The 21,716-nt window shown below is 43.7% G+C and overlaps 1 protein-coding gene across 2 annotated transcripts; it reads left to right on the forward strand.

Moving 5' to 3' along the window:
* On the forward strand, positions 1-17,962 carry LOC308380452 (CREB-regulated transcription coactivator 2; the record flags this gene model as incomplete). Of its 2 annotated transcripts, XM_080857793.1 has the most annotated exons (15): positions 1-174; positions 4,537-4,638; positions 5,051-5,164; positions 5,603-5,664; positions 7,055-7,123; positions 7,759-7,859; positions 9,661-9,687; positions 9,797-9,876; positions 10,206-10,255; positions 11,402-11,634; positions 14,087-14,544; positions 14,835-15,569; positions 17,032-17,112; positions 17,306-17,507; positions 17,760-17,962. In XM_080857793.1, 15 exons carry the CDS (start codon positions 1-3, stop codon positions 17,960-17,962), a joined length of 2,691 nt encoding a protein of 896 aa, XP_080713919.1. The 2 variants fall into 2 exon arrangements, with proteins under 2 accessions (XP_080713919.1, XP_080713920.1); XM_080857794.1 differs by lacking the exon at positions 7,055-7,123.
* Between the last annotated feature and the right edge of the window lie 3,754 nt (positions 17,963-21,716).

Consider the following 21,716-nt stretch of genomic DNA (forward strand, 5'->3'; position numbering starts at 1 on the left):
ATGTCCGCTGCGAGTGCAAGCGGCTGCGGACCCGGACCGGGACCGAGTATGGGTCCTGGGTCCGGGGTTTCTAACCCACGAAAGTTTAGCGAGAAAATAGCCCTGCACACACAGCGTCAGGCCGAAGAGACTGCTGCGTTTCAGGAGGTCATGATGGACATTACTTCAACTCGGGTAAGTAGTGGAGGGAACCGTGGCCGAGCTGGAGGGGAAGACAGGCCTCCCTGGGTATCCGCTAGAATGCTTGCTAGTTAGCGATATACTCTCAACACAAGAAATAGCTTGCTAACGTAGGTAGTTCGCCAGTGACAATCGGCCATCATCAATAATTTTCACCTGTTTAACGAACTTGTTACATTTTGACAGCTCGCTGTAGCAAGTACTACCCACGCAATACGTAGTACAACTCTTTGCATAGCGTTGCCGCTAACGTTATCGAAGTAAAGCTTCTAGCATTAGCTATCAACAAGCGTCCAGTTGCTTATTTTATTTTGACGGATGAGGAATGAGTACTCGTTAGCTTTGCTAACTAGCTAGCTTACTGTAACTACTACAGACGTATTATCAGTTCGTGTTTATCCTGCCTACGAATTAAACAACACTCATTTTGTTTATGGTTAAAAATCTCTTAACTTGCAATATAATAAAATACATTTCTAGTTACCTTTTAGCTAGCTTGCTTACTTTTATCGGTTGTAGCCTTCAGTACATTTGCTAGCTATGCTACGGATACATTCAACAAGCTAACTTCACGTTACTTCCAGAAACGTAGCTATTTTTATTAGGAAATACTGTTTTTTTTTTTTACACATCCTGTGTGTTAGCTCGTTTATGTTTTTATTTATAGTAATCTAATGTATAGTGTCACCAAGAAGAAACCATAACTTGCTAGGTTTTACTTGCGAAATCAGAGGCACATCACTTACTTGCCACTCTGATTTGCCACTTTGGAATTTAAAGCTGAAGTAACCTAGCCTGGGTGCCATCCGTGTGTACGCGTTCCACTGACGTTTGTTCAGCGAGAAGGCAGCAATCAGTGGAACGCGTACAAACGGATGGCTAGAAGTAACCGGTGTCGGTATCAATGACAATGTCATCTCGGGATTCCACACACAACTCAGTGAATCCTGTTTTTGCCGTGTTTAGGATACACGATAAGAAGAAACCCTTTCGTTGAAATAATTGACAAATTGGTGTAAATGTGCACTTACAATCTCACTTACAAATTGACAGTATCTTTCAGAGATGTAATTTGCGTTACCGAGGCTGGATTCAAAATTATTGACCGCTGCCTCTGAGATGTAACAACGTTGCGATCAAACTTGACAAGTTGGGTTGTGAGAACAGATGGTCGAATGACATTCGTCCGCACGTTCTGTGTTTCCATCTGCGAAGTGTCTAATCTGACATTATTATTATTATTATTATTATTATGACATCTTACTTGCTGCATAAACTAATCTAATCAAACTGGTTGCATATCTTTTCGTAGAAGAAGCCTGGTTTTGTTATTTGGAGAGCAATTTATTGATGGAAATAAAATGAAACGGGGCTAAATGTGACAAGTAGATGGAGCATGTCCAAGGTTTTCTGCTGTTGTTGTCCTTCTGTATCAGTCCCTGCAACGTTTGAACATGGAGAAATACTTGTCTTTTAGGTTTTTAAAATTAGACCTGTGTTTGAACATGGGTTAAATTAGTAGCCAAGGCCGAGGCTTCCCGAGGGCCTTACATAAACACAGTTTACTATATGCTCTGGTTTGACTCCCTTCATCTCATCCTTGCGGCTGTGCACTCTCTCAACACTCATAAAATGCCATACACAGACACAGTCTCTGAGCTTGTAAGGTTTAGATTAAGAATTTGTATTGCTGTTTAGAAGAGGGGTTTCTCTTCTCCTTGGTTTGACATCGACAGTCGATCAGGCCAAAAGCGTGGAGCTCTTGCCATGGCAAGCACCAAATAGGGATATTGCACCCATATCAAGGATGCTGATGCTGCCATGCTGAAGTGATAACAGTTGTCACCTCACAGCTTATCGATGTGATGTGAGGAAACATGGATTGTGGGAAAGAATGTCAGGTGACAAACTGAACCATGAGAAACAGCTGGTGTTTAGAATATTTAATGTTTTGGAACTACAGTCTTATTTTTCATCTAAAAGTAAAGAACTGTGGTTAATTGTATCATTAGTCTGAACCAGACTGTCATAGTGTGTCTGCTTTGATCCAAATTGGTGCAATAATTCAAATCTAAACAAGCCATGGTCATTACATAATTATTTAAGTAGTTAGTACCACAGACATGCAGTGTTGATAGTAGTGACTTGCTCGTGGTTGTATGATGTTAACTTCGGTAGTAGTGTCAGTGATATTTCAAAAGAATTCATTGGGTTGTGTTAGATCTGTCCTTTGGAAATGTATCTTACAGCGTCTCACAGACGTCATAGTTTACTACTGTTGTGATGATCGCAACACCTGATTCAACCCTAATATGCCTGTCAGAGCAGCACGTAAAGTGAAATGCCTGAAGGATGGATTGCAGAGGAGAGAACATTTTTTTTTTTGTTAAATCCGGACGTTTTTCCTTCCTCCCTCTGCTAATATAATTAAATCAGTTGAAATAAATCATTCCGTTGAAAGGCTGCTTTTTCCCCAGAGGTCTTCTCGGCTCAGGCTCTGCAAGCCCCTCATGTGAAGGTTGATCTAAATTAATCAGATATCACAGGCTTTCTCTATGTCTCGTCCTTGCAATTACATCTCTCCTCCTCTCTTATTCACTCTCATGTGTGGATCCCTGCACTGTTGTCCTGTCCTTGTGTTTCCCTTCCATTCTAATGTAAAGTCCAAATGTTGTTCCAGTGTCACTTCAGCCACCAACACAAAGCAGTACATTGTTACTGTCTTTCTCTCCCTCTTTTTCTTTATCTCTCACTCTCACTCTCTCTCTCTCTCTTTCTTCCAGTCCTTTCACTTTCAAAGGGTTTTGGAATGCGAAATGGCATTGGTCTGGGGCAATGTAAAACAATGGTTTGCTTGTGATAATGCTGGAGGGCTATACACTAAGAAGTACCAGCATCCATCATTATGAAGACTTGATTCAAACAGGCCACAGAGGGACAGCTGCTTCAGAGATGCATGATTGAACGATTTTTCTTCTTTAGCCGAAGAAGAAATGCCTCTATGCCTCTGTGACCTTCAACCCTCCACCCCACTTTAGAAAAGGGCCACGGCCATTTCTCTGCCATGCATTCCTGAATAAAGGCATGTTTTCTGTGGTAAATTTTTGCCGCAAGTGAGACGGTTCAGTTAATGTGGGCAGACGTCACTTCACGCCAGTGGCGCTTGCATTTTAGCCAGCTAACCTCTAGATAAACATAATGAGAAATCGTGTACACTGGAGGGAACTCCAACCCCTCAAAATGTCTCTTCCTATCTCCCTAATGCCTCTTGCATCTGTTGAAACATTTTTTGTTATTGTTCTCTTTTAGGTTTCAGTGAAACTATGTAACATTTTTTGAAATTGTGGCAGATGTTTATAAAAAAAGTTCTGATGATTTACAGAGAAAAATAGCCAGATCCACCAAAACACAATGCCTGTAATGCAGTGAAAGCCCTATGTTACTCATCACAATAATACTGTGCATAGGATCCATATCATGCTCGGCAGAGGGAAGGATTAGAAACATACGTTTTGGCGTAAATAATTGGTAAAAGTTCCCATCCTCTTTAGAACTGTTAAGAGAACCATAATTCTTCATTGGTCATATATGGTCTATGGGCTATTCTTTATATGGCCATAAATGTGTCCACTTCATTGATAAAGAGAGTGAAAGTCTGTGTGCACAAGCTATTTCAATGTGCTGGTCTGCTGATGAGTAAACTATTTGCAATGAAGTGTATGGCCTGGAGGGTAATAATTTGCTAAATTTGGGCATCCTCCCCACACTGGGATGATGTGATTGTTGTGAGTATTGCAGAGAGCAGTTTACTGCCATCATCAGAGACCTCCATTAAAATGTCATATTTCTTGGTTATGCTGAATTGACTAACAACATGCATATCCATGTGCGATTCTGTAAAATTGGTAGACTTAGATCATTCCGTGGTGAAGAAAGCATGCCTTTGTGTAGTAGTGGGCCATAATTTGAATGGACAAAGTGAGCGACTATGGTTGACTGGTTGCCTCCACACTACCCTGTGTGATTTCAGGATGGTAGCAGATGGTCCTTGGTAACCTATGGCCTTCCGGCACGGGTGAAGCATTCTGTATTCTAGCGTAAAATTATAGGCTAATAGCCAAAGTAACTGACTTAATGACTCACGGTTGGCTCTATTGCACTTCTCATTTCACAAATCAAAACAGATTGTGGCTGTGTAGTCAGTACTACAGATGTGTTTGGTTGTTGGATGTGAGATTGGTTTTTCGAGCCTTTGCACATGTATGTGTTGAGTGGAGATTGCTGTAACCAGAGAAGCTCAAGTGACTGCCTGTTGGTGACTCAGTTCTGGGTGTTGTGTTTCTGTTCTCTCCACAGATTCAGGCTCAGAAGGTGCGCCTTGCCAGATCTCAGGGTCCATATTACGGGGGCTCCCTGCCAAACGTCAACCAGATCGGAAGAAATGTGCTCGATTTCCAGGTGAGACTCGTCAGTGGCCACTGATCGCTCATGCTGCGTTTGTGTGTGCTGATCTTGGTCTGTGAAGCTTAGAGGAGAAAAATGAAGCAGTGTAATCTATTCACCTGGGCTTGCTTTGTTTTCAGTGTAAATCTCGCCTAAAAATGCTTTGTTTTTTTTCATTTCTGTGTGGTGTCTAATGAGCCCACACCCATTATTATATTTCCCTGCAGACCAGACACTAGACAGACAACAACAGCTCATTATGGCTCATCACCCCACTCTCCCCCTCTGTCTTTCTCACGCTCTGTCTGTCCCTGTATCCCCCTCTTTTTCTCCTTTTCTGTCTTCTGTTTTCCCTGTCTTTGGGCCTTTCTTTCGCTGGTCTCTCTGTCTCTCTCTCTGTCTCTCTCTCTCTGTCTCTCTCTCTCAGGGCCCGTTCCATTCCAACCTGGACTCCAGCCGCTCCACTCGGCACCACGGCCTGGTGGAGAGGGTCCAGAGAGACAGACGCTTCATCTCCCCGAGCCGGCCCTACAGGAGACAAGTATCCTTCCCTTCCAGCCGGCTGCTACCAGCACAACAGAGTGCACATGTCCCCTCAAAAACTACACGCCAATGTGGTCACATGCTCAATGTGGACTATTAATGTCTTGGTTTTGGCTCGAAGTACCAGGGTATAGATAGTTTTGTGTTATTTTATTTAAAATTAGTATGAGCAGGGCTGTTTGCAACACATTTTTTTGTGTATTTGTGTGAACAGCTGAGTCAGAGACTATTTGTGGTATGGAACTATGAATACATTCCTTGAGATGAACTACTGACATAACCATCTTTTGTCTGTAATAGTAGATTTTGAAAAAGTACATTTTCATATCTGGTTGTGCTACACTGTCTTCTAAAGACAACACTATGGAAAGCAGCAGGTCTTGTTTGTGTTCCTGTTGTAAAGAGGTGACATATCGCCCTTGACCGAGGCTCTCAGGTGGATAATTCTCAATGCAGCTCCTCCTACCTGTCCCCACCGCCCGACCCCAGCTGGCGAAGGTAAGACGCCCGTTGAGTGTGGCAACTCCAGCTGTCCCTCGGGACGGCCCGCTCTTAGTGTTAGACATGTTATTTTGCTGGCTCCTCTGTCTCTGAGGCATTTGCGTAGTAAATACGAGACTATCTTGAGCACTGGATGCTGCACACTAACCCGCCGGGACTAACACCAAAGAGCTTGTCTTCGGCTTCTCTTTTGTTCTTCATAGCCCTGACCTTGTTTCTTTGCAGAAAGACCTCTTGGCATACTTTTTTTTTGTCTTTCTTTTTTTTCCTTTCTCCTTCCTTTGACATGTTGACTCCTTTCATTCTTTCATCAGCTGGGAAGAAGGACATGTGTATACATATATTTTTCTTTCAAAATCTCTTCCATCTTTTCATTTAACGCAGCAATCCTTCCGCTTCTACTAAAACAATGGACCAAAACCAATGTCAGAGAGGGGGAAACTGACTTAGAATGATGCAGCACCTGAGGCTAGCGCATCTATATCAAATTCTATCAGGTGCTACTTTGTCTCTGCCACGATGTTTGCCCTGGTGAAATCTGAGCTCTTGTCCGAGATGGCAGTGACTCTTGGTGGAAATGGTGTTTTCAGCTCTTTTTGTGAGGAAGAGATGCTGTGCTTTGGGAAAAGGAGGTGATCAATCAGCCGCCACTAAATGTCTCAGGGCCCAGGGCTGCTTTCTGGTGTGTCAGCAGCGTCTGCCTGCATCGGCTGAGCTCAGCGCTGGCCCATGATTCACAGCTGCTGTAAATTCACTCCACTTCATTTCGATGGCCGGACAGCGGCGTGATGTCATTCAAGCAGAATGGGCGCGCACACACCCACCCACACGTGTCAAAAGTGCAGGTATAGGTTGATGCATACATTTCATGTTTTGAAATTGCAGTCAGATACACTCACACTCTCTCTCTGTCTTTCTCTCTCGCTCTCTCTCTCGCTGTCTTTCTCTCTCTATCTTTCTCTCTCTCTCTCTCACACACAAACAAAAATACACATTCACGGCACCTTACTCACTCCACACTTACACAAGTTCGTTCTCGTTCTGATTCATTTAATAGACTCTCACGCATTTGGAACAGAACACTCTGTATACATTTTACAGTGCATTCAGAAAAATGTTAAAGTGTTATGGGTGAGTCCATCCTTGGAGTTAGCTCTTGTGTACTGTTGGAACAGGCTCAGGAATGATACCTTGGCAGATGTAGGGAGAGGGAGCAAGAGCAGCGCGTCTGCTTTTTGTCCTCTGTTTTATGTCAGTATCCCTCTCTCTGAGCCCCCTGTCTGCTTACGATGCATTCTCCAAAAAAATAAAGCAACCTACCCCAAAAATCATTTTTTCCCTCTCTTTTGGTATGGAAATAACGGGCATTTTTCTGTCAATCACGAAGGAACTGGTCCAGCAATTTCCCCATGGACAAAAGCCAGTTGTTCCGCCTCCCCACCTCTGCACTGAACAGGTGAATCCATCCTCCTGCTCCTTCTGCATCAGCGCAAAGCTCCGCAGCACTTCTCTCAAAGCCACAATGACCTACACATAATGGCCAATCATAACTTATCCAGAGGTCTCAGTTAAATCTAGATACACTTGTCTGCAAGAGTGTTACACCAGGAGGCCACTATCATATTGAAATGAACTGGTCTTGCCTTCACCTGTCACCTTGATAAGGGGATGTGGATGTCATGGGTTGATCTCATACATTAATTTCATCTGACTGGGTTGTCTATCTCTCAACAAATTGGTGTTTGTCTCTTATTAAAACTCTGTGCATGTCTTAAAGATTGACCAAATATGTTGTAACTTTTTATTCTAGGTGTCATGTAACATTTCAATCCATGTTTCAGTTGATTTCCAGTGACCATAGCCAGGACATAAATATCTGATCCTCTGTACTTTTCAAAACCTGTCATCCCAGTTCTCTTTGGTTTTGCCGCCACAAAATCCACTTGGTGTCTGGCTGTGCTTATCCCTTTATCCCCCCCCCCCCTTTGACCCCCTCCAACCTCCCCCCAGTTCCCTCTGTCCGCCCAACCTGGTTCTTAACCTCCACCATCTGCTCCACTCCTTACTCTCTCTCTCTCTCTCTCTGCGCAGAACCAACTCGGACTCTGCTCTCCACACCAGCGTCATGAACCCTCCGGCGGGGGACCCCTTCGGCTCCGGCCACACACTCACCCCTCAGGGAAGACGCACTGGTGAGCCCCACTCTCAGCCCCCCGTGGCAGACAAAACAAACAGTAAACTGAAGGCCTGATTTACTAACATTGCGACTGCAACTTAATCTGCACCTTTGCCAAAGCGCAAAATACCGCCAGTGTTTTTCAACCTATTTATCAAACAAGATCGTCGTCTTGTCATTATGGCTAACCCCGCCCATTAGTGTTAATAGTGCCCCGCTAAAATAGGGTAGACATAGCCTGCGTTTTCCTGCCACCATGGATGATGAGTTAAAATAAGAATTAGAGCTTTTGGTTGACGAGGTTACAGTAAACTAACCCAGGTAAATACAGAATCTCATAAATATTTTTCCGTTTAGCCCTCCCGTCCACATTAAAAGTTGTGATCACTTTAAGTTCATGACTGTCTTTTATTGGTGAGCTGATTTGGGGAAATTAAACTTTTCAAAGAACATTGAGTTTCTGGGTTTGCTATGGTTACCCCTCAGTGTGCCTGTGCAGCTTCATATTAACGAGTTTATGTTCACACACAGGAAACTGCAAACTGTTAAGATGGTTCCCTAAGCTAGAGATAGCTAGGATAGTTAATAGCCAGGTTAACTGCCCATAGCATCCCGTTTAATAGTCTGGTAGGAATACACAACACCCCTTACTTTAAAACGGTGTATTCCAACACTGAAAACTATGCTTTTCAAAAACGCTGCCCTCGGCAGATACATTTGAAAACTGGACTTGTAGTGTGGACAGGGCAGGGGAAACTGAAGTTCAGACATTTGGTTGCCTTGGCACTTATTTTGGTTATAACGTCAAAATAAACATGGAAGGTGAAATTAATATGCTGCTCTGGCTCTACAATTTGGAAATTGGAAAAGTGTTAGTTGTGTTGAAAAAATTATTTCTGCTCGTTGTCTTTGTCTGTGTCTTCGCCTTGCTCTAATAACTGATGCCATATCGAAGTTTTCAGACTCAATCAAAACGTGCTTCCTGGTTAAGACGTGCTTTTATGAGGAGCATAATTATCCCGCAAATTTGAGACGCACTCTCGCCAGGCAGTTTTAGTAAATACCACGGAATACATAATTAGGCGCACTTAACGCCTCTCCTCCCACCTCTCTGCGGCACACACCCATTTTTCCTTATACCCTCCCAGCAGCGGTAATCTGCGCTTCTACTCAAATGCGCCTCCTTTGTAAATACCGTTTTATGTTTACACCCGCTATTTTACGCCTGAAATGGGCGCAATCCTGTTAGTAAATCAGGCCCTGAGACATTCAGGCACAGGCTCTCATGTGTCGTGAACAATACTGTGAGGTGCCATGCTTACTTACTCCTCTTCAGAGCATGGCTGGTGTCCGATGTTTCCAGAACACGCTCAGCTTCCTGCTTTACCAAAACCTTTTTAAAACCACACAAATGTTAAATTACATGAAGTAGGAGAATACTTAGGTTAGACCATTCTAAAATGGATAGCTTCAGAAACGAGGAAAGCACAAACCCTGGATGTCTAGGGTTTTGTTATTAAAGAGGTCTGACCTTTTGATCATTTATATATTTTCTTTGCTTGTCAAAATTAGCTTCAGACCTCTCTAGAGAAAAGTTGGCTTCTAATCTTTCTGCGATAGTGCTAGCATCAAAGCTCTTCAGATGAACACTAGCAGTTTCATTCAGCACTGTCTGAGCAGATCTTTCAAGAGAAGTGCATCTCCGGTTACAGGGATATCAGAACATTTTTGGCAGTTTTGGAGGTCTGCCGATTCAGAATTCTTTTTAATGCCCTTTTTTGTGTCACTGAGACTATGTTGCCTCTGTTCTCCAACAGGCTTGGCAGAGGCTGAGGGACGCAGAAGTAAGTCATGTTTGTTTTCCTTACAGCTCAACAGTGTATGGTACAAATGTGTATTCCTAACATTTGTACAGCTCAAACTCATCAAGCAGCGTATTTTCTGTCTGTTTAGTGTTTCCGTACCCTGTCCCCCCGATTGAGGAGAATGTGCTTGATGAAGGAAAATTGCTGAAGCCCTGGGACACTAAGAAGGTCAGCATGCTGCCCATTCATATCATCTCCGTCAAGGAGGTTACGTTTTCTTTGCTGTTTCTTTTGTCTTATTTAAAAATGAACAGGCTGATTTTTCAGGAAATTTGGTGGAGTGGTATAGCACAGGCCAATGAAGAACCTATTACATTTTTGGAAATAAAAGTCACTTTCTTTAATATTGGAAGATTTGGCATATTGGCTTTGGCGGAGCTCTACACTGTTCGAGTACCCTTCTAGTTCTATACATGTTGCAATGTTTATGTAGATCTCAGATATATAGTTTCTGAAGACGTCCATATTTACTCAAAGCTTTCGTCTCTGTGCTGCAGTTACAGATGCAATCATCGCGACCCAAGTCCTGTGAAGTTCCTGGCATCACGTAAGTCCTCTCTCTCTTTCGCTTCCATCCCTAAGTTCTGGGTATGTTAACAAATTCAGGAAAGGTCTGGTCTTTGTTTGTAAACTGTTGTATTGTCCTAACATCGTCCTGTAAATAATGCCGCTGTTAATAATGCCACTGTTTTAGCCAAACTAAATAAATAGTCCAACTCATTCACGATGTGGACTCAGTATTGCTAGTATGTCTCTTGTTGGAGACTGTAGCTGGTATTCACCCTTGGCAAAAAAACCATAATAAATCTCCATTAATTTTGCCCTGAAACCACGATTTGTTAATGAGATCTCCTCCAAGCATCTCACGACCTCTGTCTCTTTCACATTCATATTCCAGCGTCTTTTATCAGCATGACTAACACTGTCAGAGTGGGCCAGAGTAATGACTTTATAGTACTCTCTACACCCCCCCCCCCCCCCCCCACACGCACACTCAGTCACTCACTCAGTATTATGAACGCAACCCTCTTCTTGCCATCTCTTGTCTCACTCCAAGATGGAGTAAGAGGTTTTAATTTGAAGTTTTTATTTGTGGGATGGGGTGGGGGGTGGCAGAGGGGAGGAGTGTGTGTGTGTGTGTGTGTGTGTGTGTGTGTGTGTGTGTGTGTGTGTGTGTGTGTGTGTGTGTGTGTGTGTCTCATTCCTGCCCCGGGCGTCATGGTGAGTCAGTCTGGCCTTGGGCAGCTGGAGTCACCGTTGGATAACTCTCGCTCACGTGTTTATTTATCTCCCTGCCTTTCTCCACTCTTGAGGTGGTCACCCACTCATCCTTGTGTGCCCTACTGTGTCTCAGCGTCTTGTTACTTTTCCCTGGTGTCCACCCACTCCTGTCCTGTGTGCTCATGGAACTGTACTTTTGATGTCTCCCTCTAACCTCTCTCTAATTCTCTGCCCTATTCTTCGGCTACTCCTCTCTCACACTCATTCTCTACCTCCCCTCTATTTGTTCTTCATCCCTTTCTCTTCCTTTTTTTTGGTCTTCTAACCTCTTTTCTACATCCTGTATATTTTTCTTTTCTCTATGTATTTTTCTTTTGTCCCTTTTCTCCTTTTCTTTCATTCTTGTCTTGTCTTTATTTCTGTCTTGTTCTGTCTGTCTGACTCCATCTTTGTTTTTGTCATGTTCCCACAGCATCTTCCCTTCTCCAGATCAGCAGTCCAGCGCCCCTCACATCCCCTCTGCGCTGAACACAGGGGGTTCCCTGCCAGACCTGTCCAGCCTGCACTTTCCCCCGCCGCTGCCCACCCCACTGGACCCGGACGAGCCCGGCTACCCGTCTCTCAGTGGGGGCAACAGCACTGGCAACCTGGCCAGCACCCTCACCCACCTGGGCATCAACACCAGCAATGCCTTCAACTCCCAAGGTAGTGAGAGTGAGAGTGAGAGTGAGAGTGAGAGTGAGAGTGAGAGTGAGAGTGAGAGTGAGAGTGAGAGTGAGAGTGAGAGTGAGAGTGAGAGTGTGTGAGTGAGACAGGATATTTGACAATTATTCGGCCCAAACTCACAAAGCTTCCTACTGGCCATGTTTGTGCTGGTCTGTGTGTGTAGTGAAGCACACAAGTTAGTTATTCCCTTGGTGATCATTTCCATTTCAGAACACAACTTCCCTGCCTAAGATGTGTCGGAAAAGTAGGCACTTTCTGGTTCAAGTGATCACAGACTAGCAGCCTAAATCCGAGAGCAAAGCCTCAGACGCAGATTAAAATGAGTGCAAAAGAAGGAAACTGGGGGCTAGAACTGACACACTCAGGTGTGCTTCATCAAGACTTTCCATCCAGTGTCTCGTGTAGAAGGTAGAGAGAGAGGATGAGAGACAGTGTGTGTGAGTGAGAGGAAAAGTGAGTCAGTGAGTGTGCAGTTGGAAAAAGTAGACCTCCTTATCTCCTGTAGGTGATACATCAGACCACACAGGAAACCGTGTGTCAGGGTGTGGATTCATTGGCTATTGGGGGTGGTTGTGTACAGAAGTGTGTCTGTGAGTGTGTGTTTACGTGTGCATGTTCATATCTTTGTGGTCTGTTAACTGGTGTAGGGGAAGTTTTTTTTCTTCTTTTTTTACGGTTTCTCTTTTTTCTGTCTTTTTTTTTTTTTATTGCTGAATGGTTCATTTAGTCTGAGTCCAAATGAGACAATCATTCTTTTGAAGCTCACAAACATAATTAGGTTTCCTCCGGTAGGAACCTATTGTTACTGTCAGTATTATTATTCTCCTGCCATGGGAGTCAATGGCAGCCCCTAGAACCATATGGTAACTTTGTGTGAAATTTGGCACACTCATTAAGGACAGTCCCTTCTTCATTCACACCAAGTTTCATGGCTCTCATTACACCACTCTAGCGCCACCAACAGGTCAAAGTTGGACTTTTGTAACACACGCAACTTTTGAACCGTATGACCGATTTTCAAAAATGAGGTACCATTGGATTCCCTGGATCAAGACGAATTAAACCAATCAATCAATTTCCGGTTATATATTTTCCGCTGTTTCCGGTTTTATCAAAAACCTTTCAAAGCCTACTCCTCCTACAATTTTTGGCAAATCTTCTTCAAAATCACCAGAGATGATCTTCAGACCTAGCCTCACAAAAGTTATCAACAGAATTTTGATCCTCACAACCGTTTGTTTGGTACAGCCACTCAAACTCAGCAGAAAAGCCGCCAAACAGGAAGTGAAGTCATATCTTGGCAAATCTTTGACAAATCAACACCAAACTTGATATGTCACTGGAAGACACTACAACATGTTGCCATGTGCAAAGGCAACTTCATATCTTAAAAAATGATTGATATAAAGCAAATTGGATAGATTGTTAATGCTAAAACAATGCTTTACACATCAACAGGTCAAAAAGTGATACTCTGATTGAATCGCAAGTTCATGTGAAGACACTTGAGAATGTTTAGAACACAAATCTGAAAAGAAATTGACTGTAAGATGAAAAGTAGCTTTTTGGTGAATATTTGAAATACGCATGCTTGGCTAATTGCTAGGGTGTTTCTCAATAGACGGTCTGCCTCTGCCCCTCTGGTCTTGCGCTCGTGTGCGCTCCAGATTCTCTCACACACACACACACACACACACACACAGGGACAGGCTCCTTTGACACGCGCAAGCACACACACACAACATTTAAGGAAATTTAGGGATGACCACACCCCTTCTCACTCTTAGCTTGAAGCCATGGCCCTTGAGGATCTTCAAAGTAATGCATTTGAAATGTAATATCCCATTGGCAAGTCTGCAGCATGGATTTTTCTATACAGTGACAAATTGTCACAAAAATAAATTTTTCCCTGGTTCGCAATGTATGGAGGAGGAAACCGCCATCGCTGCTTGCAGCTATATCCTGGCTTTGTTTTTTCAAGGAACACTGAAACCCTCCATATAAATGTCCGTATAAAAGGTCTACGGCATATTCTTAAACATTATTAAACCTCAGTTGAGCATATTTCATCTTAAATAATGAAAGGAATGGCTGTGAAACTTTCCTGTGAAATTCTGTGAGCAACTGAGGAAATATATGATGACTGCTTTATAATGAAGTGTTTTTCTCTGTCTGTCTCGCTCTCTCTCCCTCTGCCTGTCTCTCTGCCTGTCTCTCTGTCTGTCTGTCTGTCTGTCTGTCTGTCTGTCTGTCTGTCTGTCTGTCTGCCTGTCTGCCTGTCTGCCTGTCTGTCTGTGTGTGTGTCTGTTTATCTCTGTCTGTCTGTCTCTCTGTCTGTCTGCCTGTCTGCCTGTCTGCCTGTCTGCCTGTCTGCCTGTCTGTCTGTGTGTGTGTCTGTTTATCTCTGTCTGTCTGTCTCTCTATGTCTTAGGTCTCTTGGTATCTCTCCCAGGCTCGCTGAGCAACCCCTCCCTCCAGTCCTCGCTTAGCAACCCAAACATCCAGTCGTCGCTCAGCAGCCATTCTTTCCCCAACTCCCTCAGCTCCGCCTCCCTGCACTCGTCACTTAGCAACCCCTCGCTGCAGTCCTCGCTCAGCTCCTCCCCCTCCCTGCCGTCCTCGCTCAGCAGCCAATCGCTGCGCTCCTCCCTGAGCAGCTCCTCACTCACCGGCCAGGCGTCCTACGGCTCTGGCCCCGGCTCCAGCTCGTGCCCAACCTCCTACGCACCACTCCTGCCCGGCCAAGGCCAGCAGACCCAGCTCAGCTCGTCTCCCCGCCGGCGGGCGCAACTCTCGCCCCTCATCCTGCCCATGGGCGCGGACGCTCGGCGGCACCACGCCAAGCAGTTCTCCCCCACCATGTCGCCCACTCTCTCCTCCATCACGCAGGTAAACTACAGTCACCGCCCACTCCTGCAGCCGCAGCATTCTATGGATTATGGAAAAATCTCAGTAGCATTTAGAAATGCATCTGCCCACTAGAATAGCTAATGAATTTATGACTTTCCCTTTCCTGTTTATGTATATGGCTTTGATAGATTACCGGTTTAAAAGCCTTTACTGTAACTGACATTTATATCAAGAAAGGTTAACACTGTGCTGTACCCTATGAAGTCTCACTGTAAGGTAATATGGCCTGTTAGTAAAAGAGATTCAATGCTTGTTTGTTTGTTTCCCAGGGTGTTCCTCTGGACACCAGCCACCTCCCTATGGACCAGAGGCTGCCACCATACTCCTTCAATCTACCGCAGCACCAAACAGGCTCCCCCGTCTCCCATCACTCCCCTCAGACAGGCCTGGGTTCCCCTCAGACTGGCCAGCCCCTGCCCCCAAAGCAAGCATCCATGCACCAGTCTGCACAGCAGCAGCAATGCCATCAGCAACAGCATCAACAACAACAACAACATCAACAACATCATCAACATCAACAACACCAACATCATCTTCATCATCAGCAGCAACAACAACAGCAGCAGCAGCAGCAGCAGCAGCAGCAACAACATCAACATCATCAACAACAACAACAACAACAACAGCAGCAACAACAACATCAACAACAACAACAACAACAACAACAGCAGCAGCAAGAGCAGCAAGAGCAGCATCAGAGGACACAAGCCATGCAGCTACAGATGCACAACCTGCAAAACCTGCGCAAGACGCAGAGCATACAGATGCAGCAGCAGCACCTGCACCGACCCGGTCTGGTGCCAGGCCCAGCCACCAATGCCCAGGGCCAAGGTGGCATGGAGGTGTCGGGCCAGAACATGCAGTGCAAGCAAGAGCCGGAGGCCCAGACGGCCTGCTCTGAGCAGCAGCAGAACTCCTCACACATGGATACACAGCAGGACCAGGGTCTCCCACATCTTCAGCAAATCAGCCATTCTCTCGCCACCGATCTTGGCCTCTATAATGTGAGTCTTCTGTCTTTTTTTAATTAGATAGCTGTAATTATTTAGTATAATGGGAGATGAAATACATACGTATATTTGCACGTATAAATTCATAATTTCACAATGAATTGCATATTTAGCCTAGCAGTAGCAGCTGATGTATTACAGCACAATACAGTGGTAGGTGGTGAGAGTACATAGAACATATAGATAGTTATAGTATGGATCCCATGGATTATATCATTATCAAAAAGCAGTACATCGCATTGATATCTAGCGCTTACCTGTCTGCAACTGCTTTACATAGAGGGTGAACACCTAACTGCCATCCAGCAGCAGTGATTGAAGCAGAGCTGCAAATACTTGGACGTAATGCAAAGCAGCTGGCTTTTGTTTGGACTGTTGGGAGTGAAGGAAACATTGAGCTAAATGTGGTGATAAAGATAGAGGAAGTAGGGTCAAAAAAAGTGTGACAAGCAAATCAAGCCTCAAGGGAAAACCCCGTCGCCCCTCAGGTGAAGCATGCGCATTCTGCTGCCTGCAGCAACCACTCCCATTTATATCCAAAAGTTTAAGCAGCGTGTCTGTAATACTGCTCATGAAGAGTCTACAACAACGTGTGTGAGAATTTTTTTCCTGAGTGCTTGAAAGAACACCTCCTTTGGTTGATCAACAGTTTTACAATAACTTGATGAGTTCAGTGAAGTGTGTTGGAGCATGGAGAGGGAGAGGGAGAGGGAAAGGGAGAGGGAAAGGGAAAGGGAGAGGGAGAGGGAGAGGGAGAGGGAGAGGGAGACCCAGAACATACAGTGGCTTTATATGCACTGGTTTATGGATGGGCAACCATAGAACGAATGGATCTGAACAAAAGTCTGGCCATGCCCCGCATGCCCCTGCTGATGATTGCCTGCCCGGTATGATCGGGGACTGGGAGAAGGATAGATGGAGAGAGAAAGGGAGAGGGGGAGAGAAAGTTGAGAAGCCTGCTGTGGTAATGAGGACCGCACAAAGGACTCTGAGGCTGCACTCTGAGGCTGCACTATTTTTAGGATGGTGGGGAGAGCTGAGCCGATGAGTGTGCTGCGAGAGACTGACACCACATGAGAGCTGGAGTGGGAGACTTTGCAGAGACAAAGGACAAAAAGCCGTCCTTCCCAAGTCTCAAATGGGATTATATTACTTTGTGCCTTATGTAATATTATCATCATGACCCTGGTGGCTTCTGCACGGTCTAATGACTGATATTGAGAGGGGTAAAACTTTTGATGTAAGTCTTTGTATGGGGGAGTGTGTGTTTTGGGGGAAAGGGTTTGTTACAGCCTCGTCTCCCAGTATATAGGGCCCTGCTGCAGAGCTTGGTGATTAACTGAATGATGTGACCGTAAAGCGGCTGGTAGGTTGTACTGGAACACAACAGATTCCTAGATGCTGACTTGTTTGTTTTTTCCCCTGACTGTGTGTAATACGGCTGTGGCCTCTCTAGGATGCTTTGCTGTCCCTGCTGGATGAACCATACCTGGGCCTGCAGCTCAGTGGCAGACAGAATCAGAACCTCGCTCAGCAGGTAGGTGCAACCTTATGGTTCTTATGAGGATGGAAGAGGGGGGAAGGGAAGGTAGGTGAGTGCTCCAATTAGATGAAGGTATTACAGGGTAGCATTAGTCACTACAACACATTGCAAGTTTTTGCTCACTGTTTGTTCGTGGTAGGTGTTCCCTTGATGTCTGATGTTTGTTACTGGCTTTCTTGTCATTTAGTTTAATATGGACACTCAGGTAGAGGACCTGTCCTTTAACCACGGCCTGGGCACCGGCTCCTCTTCTGGGAAGGAACAGGATGGGTCATACCAGGCAGTTCTGGATCTTCTGGACTCTGCAGACCAGCAGCTCTGCGACCCCAACCAGAACCAGAACTATGGTGGGGGTGGACGGCACAATGTCCCCAACATTATTCTCACGGGTTAGGGGAAACACTTTTCCATTGGCTGTGTATTGTTAAATTTACAAATAAACAAAGGGAAACCATGGCAACCTTCATACTGGAGATGGATATATTAAGTGTCACTTAGTAAAAAGTAAAAGTAAACAGTCAGTTGCTGATGTGTCAAATACAGATATTAAGTGACTCAGAATGAGTGACTTCCCTTTGCATGGAAGTTCCCTGATTTGTTGACCTTTAATGGACAATCTTTTTGCGCTATCTGTGCTGTAGGAGATTCTCCACCTGGTCTGTCGAAGGAGATCACCAGCGCTCTGTCTGGCGTCCCAGGTTTTGAAGTGGACTCTTTCTCCTGTGAGGATGCGCTTCGGATGGACCCGCTGGCGCTGGAGGGGCTAGGCATGCTGACTGACGGAGACCTCCTGCTGGCCGACCCGGCCGTGGAGGACTCCTTCCGCTCCGACCGCTTGAAGTGAGGGGATGTGGGGGGGAGCGGGGAAGGGCAGACGCCCTGGATGGGCCAGTGCAAGAAGTAGCAGCCCACGGGAACGGGAGAAATCAGACAACCATGATGGAGGAGAACAGTCAGTAGCCCCTCCAGAACTCTACAGGGGGTTAGAGGTGAAGGCTCCTGTTCCTGTGATGGGAATCCTCCTCCCACTTTTGAGATGGAGGAGGAAGAAAAAAAAACTTCAAAAGGGTCAAGAATGGGACCAATACTTCTCAATGTCAAAATAAGTATGGTCCAGCTCTTTTTTTTCTTCTGTTTTATTTTGCAATATGCAGGCACTTTTGTGGTCTCGCTCTTGTGATGACAATGCAAACCTAGGCATTAGCTTGCTATGGGTCTTACCTGCATGTCTTAAATGCACTTCAGATAACGCAACAAAAAAAAGCATCAATGCATGTGATATATCACTGTTATGTCAAAACTTAAAGTAGTCAGCTTAACTTGAAGACTTGTAGGTGAGAGTCCAGTATAACCTGGATAGGGACAAGCTTGAAGTGTCACAATGTTTCCTTTTCAGAAGCCACAAAACATGGCCAAGGATCATCATACCACTGAACGTTTTGTTTTTGATCAAAAGCAAGGGGCCACTCGGTAGTTGAGTAAAGGTCTCGCAGTAACTTGTGCATCTTTGAGGGATAGATCCTCGCCAAGGGTCCTGGCATTGTGAAGAGTCCCATGTTTAAAGGGATATTAAGAGCTCTGTTTCAATGCCACTGTTTCTGCCATCATATGCATCCTGTTAAAGGGGAGTATGCAGCCAGGCGCTGGCATGTCGCAGATTCAGACTGTTACCAGCTCCGTCTGAACCTGATCACTGTGTGCAAGACCAAGCTGTCACTAGTGATATATGAAATAGAGATTTGTATCTAACTGTACATAAAGGATATTATTTTAACCTATAATGATGCATTTGTTTTAAATGGCAAAAAAAAAACACAATTTAATTTTAAAAATACTGTTAATATATGTCACATCAGTGGCAAGTGTTTGCCTAATTTAAAGTAACAAAGAGATATTAGAAACGCACACATTATTTTGGCAGCAGTTTCTTGAGGCTTCTGAGCATGTTTGATTGTAAGGGACTTGCTCTCTCCTCTCTTTACTGCCTGCTGTTTCATTAGCTATCATGAGCATCTTATTAACGCCATACTCTACAGAAACCTACCTGAGGATCTCTTCAAGCAGGTACTAAGGTGTGCAATCCCTGAAAAAAACTGCACATGTCTTTGTGCCAGTCTTAAAGAAAAAAAATACATTTGAAGCCACATCACAGATCACTGTTGCCATTATATTTATGTACTAAATTATTGTGATGCAAACGACCAAACAATTATTGACATGTATTGTAGTTACTTTCCCAGTGTTTTTTTTCACTTTATAATTGTATTACTATTATAATTTTTTTCTTGCATGGTTCAACTTGTTTGAACATGTAAGTGCTTGGAGCCAGAAAATGCTGTCAGGTAACTTTGTCACTGTGATTGACACCCTCCCCCCTTTAATCCCAGTACCCCTGCCAGCTTTTGCACATGGGTATTTCTGAACGAGGCCATAGTCAGAGTATGACATATTTTTGTGTGACAAAATAGTATGTTAGTACGGACTTTGAAGAAATGTATTTTTGGACAAAAAAAAAGAAAGTCAGTCTTGATGTACATGTATGTAAATGTTATACATAAATCTATATGAATATAAATGTATAATTTATGGAAGAGAAGCCTATAGAGTTGTATTTGAGGGCACCAAAGCAACACGCTCTTTGAAAGACCACCAGTTTGAGTAATGGGTAGACTCTGCTTTGTCAATTTTGCCATTGGTGTAAATGTGTTTGTGTCGTCTGCAATGTTTTTATTTCACAATGTCATCTTTGAAATTTGAATTTATATTGTACTCTTTTTTTTTCTCTGGCTTGTTTATTTACTTTGCATCTTTCAGTGGTTTTCAATGCTTGAGTTGATAAAGTTTCTTAGTTTAAACTACTTTTAAATTAAACTAAATGCTTGTGTCTTACAGAAGTATCAGGAAGTTTGCGGCCCAGGGAATCATTCTGTTCCTTACATTATGACATGGACTGTGAGAATTTCTCATCTCAACTGCCTGTGGTTTATCAGGCAGTGAAACACTCTTTATTTTCCTCCAACATCCATTGTTATATTTCTTTTCAACAAACCCACAATTGAATGGTTTCCCCATAAAGAATGTATCAAATTTGGTTATTTGTGTAAGGTGAAAGCTGACCGCAGGTTCAGTAGATTATCAGTCAGAAAATGTATTAGAGTTCAATGAAGAGAATTATTCTCACTATTCTAATTATAAGTAAAAAAAAAAAATGTGCTCATTGACCAAGACTGTGTAGAGGAGGTTGAATGGATCCTGCTGACAACAGAACCTGAAAGTGCAGGTTAATTACATAAAGCCTTCTGATGTTTTCTAGAATATCCGGTTTAAAATGAAGATACTTGTGATGACTAAATGCAGCACTTATAGCTACAAAGGGTCAAATTTTGCCAGAGGGCATCTTGGCCAGCGTGTTTTAAGTTGTACCAAGTAGTTCACAGGTTCAAGAGAGCCAAACAGTTTTCAGTTTCACATTGATAAATCTTTTTTTCTTTCACCATGCATGGCTGTTTGCAAGTGTGAGGAGTAGAGGTTAAGGGGTTGCTTAAGGGATCCAAGAAGTACTTGTTGACCTGGAGACCAGTGCTGGCCACTGGCCTCAAGATACACTCATGTCATGGGAGTAATTCTGCAGTGGAGACAGAGATGTAGGGGTACATGTCATACTGAACCTTTGCAGTTATTTCAGTGATAGCATAAATGTTGTGCCACGCTTTGCTTTGGGATGTGATTTGTAAAGTGAGGGCAATGTTTTGTGTGTACTTTTGGTTGGATCTTAAAATGATAGGAAAGAAAGTGTCCATGAATTTGAGTTGTTTAAGCTGACCATCCAAGTTAGTAATGGACAGAACACAGAATAAGGGGGCATTATAAGTGTAAAGACTGCTTAAGGGTTTGTGCTGTCATGTCATGTGATTTTTGTAAAAGAGGTCAGGTTGTGTTGATATGTGATTGCCACCATAATGAGCTAACGGTTTGGCCCACGTCAGTGGTATGCAGGTCCGTAGGTGTATTTGTTTAATTATCATCCTTTTGATTTCTCTGAACCTCAACAGTACGATAACTGCAGTTTTAATATTTGCCAGTAGGGGTAGCTGTTGAACAGCGACAATGTGACTAGAAGTCTTAGGGATGTGCAAATTGGCCATAATTTACTGATTTTGTTTTTATCATGTTTTGCCGTTGTATCAAATTAATTATACTTGTTGCAGTAATGTTAGTTTGCTTTTTGTTCAGTGTAAACAATTACATTTGTGCTTTTTGTCTTTTTTTGAAGTCATACGTTGACAGCTGTTGCTGTTCGTTTTCAACTATTTTAACAACCAGGGAAACCATGTCTGTTGTACATAATATTCTTAAACCATAGGTGCTTCTTAAACCTAACAAACGTTTTTTTAAGACTGTATCTCCGATATTTTACAAAAAATAAACAAGCAAAATACACCTTTGTCTGTTTGCCTCTTTTTAATCATGGCCAGATAAATGGATATTTTCAGTACTTTTGAATGAAACGCCTTCGTGTCGGCTATGTTGGGTTACACACTGTTTTAAAAAGCTTAATACAAATATCAAGTAACTAGTTGGGAATTTATATGAGTAGC

The sequence above is a fragment of the Sprattus sprattus genome, assembly GCF_963457725.1.
Source record: "Sprattus sprattus genome assembly, chromosome: 19".
NCBI classification, from domain to species: domain Eukaryota; kingdom Metazoa; phylum Chordata; class Actinopteri; order Clupeiformes; family Clupeidae; genus Sprattus; species Sprattus sprattus.